Source organism: Crocodylus porosus, unplaced genomic scaffold (genome assembly GCF_001723895.1).
Source record: "Crocodylus porosus isolate Cpor-Errol unplaced genomic scaffold, CroPor_comp1, whole genome shotgun sequence".
Lineage (NCBI taxonomy): Eukaryota > Metazoa > Chordata > Crocodylia > Crocodylidae > Crocodylus > Crocodylus porosus.
Window position 1 is genome coordinate 57,698,679 of NW_017728947.1, and position 6,629 is coordinate 57,705,307.

General features: G+C 38.3%; 1 protein-coding gene across 1 annotated transcript in view; it reads right to left on the reverse strand.

The window, feature by feature from the left end:
• Positions 1–425: 425 nt before the first annotated feature.
• THBS1 (thrombospondin 1) overlaps positions 426–6,629 on the reverse strand; it is a 16,292-nt gene continuing 10,088 nt past the window's right edge. The window contains exons 12-19 of the mRNA XM_019551048.1: positions 6,322–6,481; positions 5,850–5,968; positions 3,556–3,790; positions 2,773–3,000; positions 2,384–2,655; positions 1,799–1,896; positions 1,501–1,640; positions 426–826 (exon numbers count right to left, since the gene is read on the reverse strand). Coding sequence (XP_019406593.1) covers positions 819–826; positions 1,501–1,640; positions 1,799–1,896; positions 2,384–2,655; positions 2,773–3,000; positions 3,556–3,790; positions 5,850–5,968; positions 6,322–6,481 — 1,260 coding nt within the window. The 3' untranslated portion in view covers positions 426–818. The remainder of the gene's footprint in view (positions 827–1,500; positions 1,641–1,798; positions 1,897–2,383; positions 2,656–2,772; positions 3,001–3,555; positions 3,791–5,849; positions 5,969–6,321; positions 6,482–6,629) is intronic.

The window sequence follows — 6,629 nt, forward strand, 5'->3', positions numbered from 1 at the left end:
GGCAGTCATGTAGATATTATTACCAATAGGGAATCCCAATTCACCACACTGGTGTGATCCAGTGTGCCCATTTTCATTTCCCCAGCCCCCATTTCTTCAATGGAAAGAAAAACAAAACCAAAACAAACAAACAAACAAAAACAAAAAAAACACTCCACTAAATTAAACAACTTGTTTTATACTGTACAAATTAGCTAGCCAATACAGCTAGTTTACAACATAAGATCAAGGAAAATATTTTTCACCTGAAAAAACAAACACACATTTAGGACAAAATATGTAACAGACCCTCCAAGTTACCTGGATGTAAACCCTAGGGAGCACTGCCCTGCTCCCCTAAAAAGGGGACAATTTTTGAAGAGGGAAGAGTCCACCCTCCCGCCCCATATCCCTTCCCTCGCTACAAGGAAAGGTTTTTATTTTAAAAAGTAGTCCAAAGCACATCCAAATGATGTTCTTCTTATGAAAATGCTACTCCATGGGACCTCCAGTTAGAGAGGCAGTGACACTGCACTGTGATGAACACCAAAACAAAATGTCTTCCTCCAGGAAGTACACACTTCAGTAGGAAAAACATTTCTCATTTATGAAAAATGACACTTATTTCCTTCCATGTCAGCAGAGATCAAATACTGTGCTTGCTTTCACTTGCTTTCGCTCAAAAGCGCTCGAGGCAGGTCATGTGTTTTGAGTCCACATTTATGTAGGTAGAAGAAAAAAGGAAGAACATATGGTCCCAGGGTTCATAAAGATTAAATGGTTTCAGAAGGTGCAATACCAGCATTTTAAAAATAGTCTTTAAGGCAACAGCCTTGCTATTACGGATCTGTGGAGAAAAAGAAGTGGGGGGGGGGGAGAAGATTAGACTCCATTAAGATATTTTGATATTGCTAATCAAATAACTACCAGTTAAATCTATAAAACAAAGTCTGTTCCTTTTGATAGTCATGCTTTTGAAATGGCAAAAGAAAGAGTTCAAATAATAAAATGTAGGGCTATATTTTCAGGTGTGTATGCACACAGTCCTGATTCAGAGGAGCTGTGTACATATTATGGACAGTGCTTTCATGTGCTCATAGGTACCATTTTACTCAAGTCAAGATTCTGCATTTCACATTGCAGTTTAATATGCAGGTGAGAAATTGGCCTATTGTGTGTTTTAAGAAATATTTGTATCCACAACTACGGGCAGTTATTAGGTATTCTATTAAAACATCATATCCTGCAATGGCAAAGGCTTTTAACATTTCTCTTTAAAGGAAGCTAAAAAAAAAAATCCCATAAAACCAAAACTACATAGAGTTTACTAAATGGATGCTTTCTAACTCCCATTTATCAAGACCCCAGAGTATAATGAGATCTTGAATATATTAAAATCAAACCCCCAAGTTCAAGTAACATTTAAAATTTTCTTCAAAATTTGAGAATTACCTGGGCGGTGGGAAATGTTAATCTTTTCAGTATATTTAAGATGTTATGCCAACAAGATCTTATTCTTACCTCTGCATTCATATTTGAGATCTGAGAAGAACACCATTTCTTGTGAAAAGACAAATAATCCTAACCGACCACCAGCATAAGTTTTGTCGTAGATTGGTCCTGAATCAGCCATGATTTTCTTCCCTTCATACATTACAACTCTGCAAAGGGCATTAACAGAAGAAAAAAAAAATAAAATTCATGTCAATTGTGGTAAGACTTATTCTAAAGATGGCAAATTTAACTAAGTGACAGAAAACAAAACCCGCCACCACCACAAACACTTTTCCCTCATTTCAAATATTAGAACGATACTTACCTAATGTAGCCAGTCTTTGGTCTATGGCTGAGACGCCATCTGTAGGCAGTAAAATCTTTCCAGCCTATGTGACGAGGGTCATGCCACAAGGTTCGCACCTATCAAATAAGAATAAGACTAATTATTCCGAGACATTTGAATCTTTAGGCAGTATTTTGACACCAAGAGCCAGAGGCCTTAAAATATAGTTGTCATACACCTCTACACTCTGAAACTGGAGTCTCTTGAAACCCACTTTATTTAAATAAAATTAAATGAGAACCTTTCTAGGATTGGAATAAATTCCACTTAAGTTGTATGTATAACTGAATCTCTCAACCTGGCTGTCAGAAAGAATGAACTCCCTTTTTGCTTAGGGCCCCTTACTACCAGACAAGCCAGAGCACATGCTTCATGTTATCCCTTAACTTATTTCCTCTTGCATTCAGCGAGTTCTAAAATTGCATTTTTTTTTTTAAAGCTAAAAAGAGATCCTTCCTATGCTGCTCATGTACATTTTTCACATACATGTCTGTGTATATTTTAAAGAATTGCCATGCTTGACCTTAGGTATGGGAGAGACTTAACCAAAAGTGCAGTTCTTACCTGTCCAGTAGTGTTTCCTGTGTGCCACAGTGCATTACGCAGGTGCTCTCCTGGACCTGTGGTAGAATTCACTACTTTGATAGAAAGACCAGAGTATCCCTGAGCTTTGGTTGGTGTTGAGTCCCAGTAGGACTGGGTGATTTGCTTCCACATCACTACGTAGAAACGGCTGCTTGACTGATAACCAAATACAAAGCCAGCATAGTCATCATCCCTCTCCGTGTTGATGAAGAATGTGCCACTGAAATCTACAGCATTGAATTCATCAAAACCTGGGTGAAAAATTAAAAGGAAAGCAAGTTTGAGCTTGTTTGTTAGCTTTATACTGGTCCTAGATGCTTAGAGGAGTTACCAATTTGGGAAAGGATCTAAAAAAACCCTCTACTTACCCACTGCAAGACCAGGATCACAGTTGACCGTCTGAACCAGTTCTTTACCCTGGTGACGAACAACCCAGTTGGGATCATTTTGGGATGTTCCCTTGGGATCAAGGGGAACCATCTGAAATCGTCGGAAATCAGTTTCACTGATATCAACATTTTCTGGACAAATGTCATCAATATCTGGCACATTATCTTGGTCAAAGTCATCTTTACAAGCATCGCCACGACCATCACCTACAGAAAGGTTTAATATTACATTAAAATCTGAAAAAATATAAGTATTGGCATAAATTTGAGGAAGAAACAAAAATTAACAAGTCTTGCAATGACAAGACCACAAAGTCTCATTTGCAAACATTTGGCTGTGACAGGTATAACCACAAGGCAGAATTAATTTAAGCAGCCTACAAGAGGCAAGGATTTCTTAGGGCAGTATCTTTTATTGGACTGCCATAGGAATTAACTATTGATTTAGCCAAGAAGCCTAATAGGTCTTTAAAACACAATGTTGTCATATCACAAGAAAGATTCTGGCTACTGTACTGTGTGCTAATCTTCTTTTCTTCATCCTTATATAATTTTTGCAGTTAGAAGTTTTTCTAGGAAGATTTTATGCTAAAAATTCACAGGAGTGAAATAACATTAAAACAACCTGTATATGCGCTCTCTTTAAAGGAAGAATAAGTCAAGAATGCAGATGTTACTTACAGCAATTTTTAAAAAATAATCTATGCATTTTAGACAAGCTATTTGGGCATTTACTATTTGATATTGCACTGGATATCTTACCATCAGAGTCCACCTGGTCTGGGTTGGCAACCAATCTGCAGTTATCTTTGTCATCAGGGATACCATCATTATCATCATCATGGTCACAGGCATCACCTTTACCATCCTTGTCATGGTCAGCTTGATTGGCATTAGGTACATAGGGGCAGTTATCAAGGTTATTTTGATGGCCATCTTCATCTATGTCCTGATTGCTGTCACATTTATCTCCTATGCGGTCAGAGTCTGTGTCTGCCTGATGGGGAAGAAGGGCGGAAACAGAAGAACTTGAGGAACAATTTGTTTTGTTTTGTTTTGTTTTAGAAAAAGAGAAAAGATACACACTCCACTTCTTCCACCATGTGAGGATGACAACAAGAATGAGACAAATAGGACTTGAAGGCTAGAATGAATTAGGATTTCTATACACTTGGAGAACAAGGACTGTGGCAGGAATGGGGAGCAGTAAGGTGTTAAGAATTATGATGATTCCTTAGTTAGTATAAGAGCCTTTACCTTGTTTTAAGCGACTTCTCTTAGAACTGCCTCTAGCTTAATTAATTATCTGAATTTTTGGTAGCAGAATGTGGGCTCCAATCCCTCCCACATGAGTACAGTTACCAATGAGCTGTTTCTGTTAGTAGTCTGTGCTACTTTACCATCCTTTATTCCTTCTGAACTGTAGAGATCTCACTTCTCTTCCCCTCCCTTTCATGCCTACAGACTTCTAGATCCTCAAAGCACCATGCGTGATCAAGGCTATTAGCATCTAGCCATTTAAATACTCCTGTATTAAGATCAAGCCTATCAAAACATTGTTTTATAGCTTTTGTTTCATGTCCATGTTCTTTCTATAATTAAGAACATGCCATCTGTACATCTGCTAAGTAGTACTGAAAAGAGTCAGCTATTCCCTTAATGGGAAGCTAAAAGAGTTATTCTTCTCCTCTGTGAAGTTTGTATACAGCTTAGCATCTAGTTTCTGTATTATGGTCAAAGGGTCTCTAGGTTTTTCCTTCCCTTTTTTGGCCCCAAAGGCTGCCTCAAGAATTAGTCAAATGGTTTGTGAACTCCTCTCGCGGTGCTGTAGGCACTTCATGCATCTTCTGAACGGCTATTGGTTCTTGAGGAAGGTTTCCCCCTACATCCTCAGAATGTTTACAAGTCAATAGTTGTACATTTGGTGGTGATGGGGGGGACCCATGAAAGCTGTAGTGGGGGTGGGGAGAAAGATTGTAAAATGTATCACTTAGCCACTTTGTCTCATCTGAAAAGCACTGGGAAGGAGTCAAACTTGTACCTTGACACAAGTCATTTTATAAGCTTGATTCAAATCTTCACATGCAATAGTACATTTACTTTACAGGTGGTCTTACACTGGATTCCATAGATTTGCAGCAACTGTTCTGACTACAAGTATTCCAGTTATGTCCCTGAAGCTATTAATTTTACTGCCTATTAACAGAACTTCAGGCTTCACTTGCTGCTGCCTTTGAAATATTTAAGCACCAGCAAATACAGTGGAACGGTCTTCCCCCATTCCATCTTATGATCAATACAAAGACAAAATCTTTATAAAGTGTTAGAATATGCATTTTCTAAAAAGATGCAAAAGAACAACAGGCATCCAGACAAAGTATTGCCTTTGCCGATTTGGCAAAGAGCAATGTTGCCTTTAAAGCCACTATAACCTTTGTCCTTAAGAAAGCAGCTTGTATTTATACAAAGCAAAATGCAGATGTGCTATTTGACTCCCCAGTACTGTCTACGCTCTACACCTCTTTTGCTAGCACACACCATGATTGTCAATACCTGAAATATATTATTTGTATAAGCTCAGGCAGAGAAGTCCGCCACTGCTTTCTATTTTTCCTCTCCACTCTAAGGAGTTTGGATGCAAAATGTTTAAACTTCAGTCCATGTCTTATTTGTAAGTTTAGATTTTCCTGGTTATTCTTACCTAGAATATCTATCTGTATGACCATACTTCACACTGTCCTGTGTGATCAACAAGAGAATGTACACACTATTTAGAGAACTGTTACCCTTGTTAATTTCATGTTGTTCTCTCAGGACTTGCTGCAATGTATAAGTTTCAAGTCCCAGGAGTCTCCTGCTGGAAGTGCTCCAGAGACTCAGTTTGTGCAAAATGTCTAAGAAAAGATTTCCACTACTCTGCTTTTCAAAGAATAGCTCATAGCTGCATAAACTCAGTGAGGTGTTATTGTTTGCTATGTGTCACTATAGTAGTGAACACTCAAATACTGTATTTTGCTATAATTATTATTTTTAGATGCTGGAGTATTAAAGCCTACCTGGTCTGGATTGTGTTCCATAGGACAGTTGTCACACTGATCTCCAACACCATCCAAATCTGTATCTCTCTGGTCTACATTGTAGACATATTGACAGTTGTCCCCTTCATTTAGAATGCCTAGACAGCAAATAAAAGCATGTATAAAATGTAAGTGGCATTAGATGACCATAAGTGCAATAAGCTTGCTGTTGAAAAGTAAAAAATTATGATAAAAAAAAAAAAGTCACAATATTTCTGCCCTGCATAATAATTAAGAGATCCCCATTACAGCCCTGGGATAAAAAAACCCAAACCAAACTCCCGCAATAAACAAACCAAGCCCCTATAAACACAGGACTTCATTACTTATTCCCCACCCAGTGGTGCAAGATAAGGACACAAGACTATCTACTTCAGGAACAGGTCCAAAAACTTTGAACTAAAAATAGTGGGAGGGTGGAAGTTTCAGTAAATTAAAGAGAGTCTCTTACCATCTCCATCGATATCCACAGCGCATGCATCACCTTCACCATTGTTATCAGTGTCTGTCTGATCAGGGTTGTGGTTGTAGGGGCAATTGTCACAACGGTCACCAACATCATCCCTATCATAGTCATATTGCTGTGGGTTGTAAATAAATGGGCAATTGTCCTGCAGAAGGAGAGAGGCATGACACCACTATTAATAGGACTTCTTGTGAGGAGATTTATGTGCAAGTTGAAAGAAAATGCCAAAGAATTCAGTGGTTGAACCTACTACTTCACCTGACAAAAACACAGTTACAAGTTCTCACACCCCC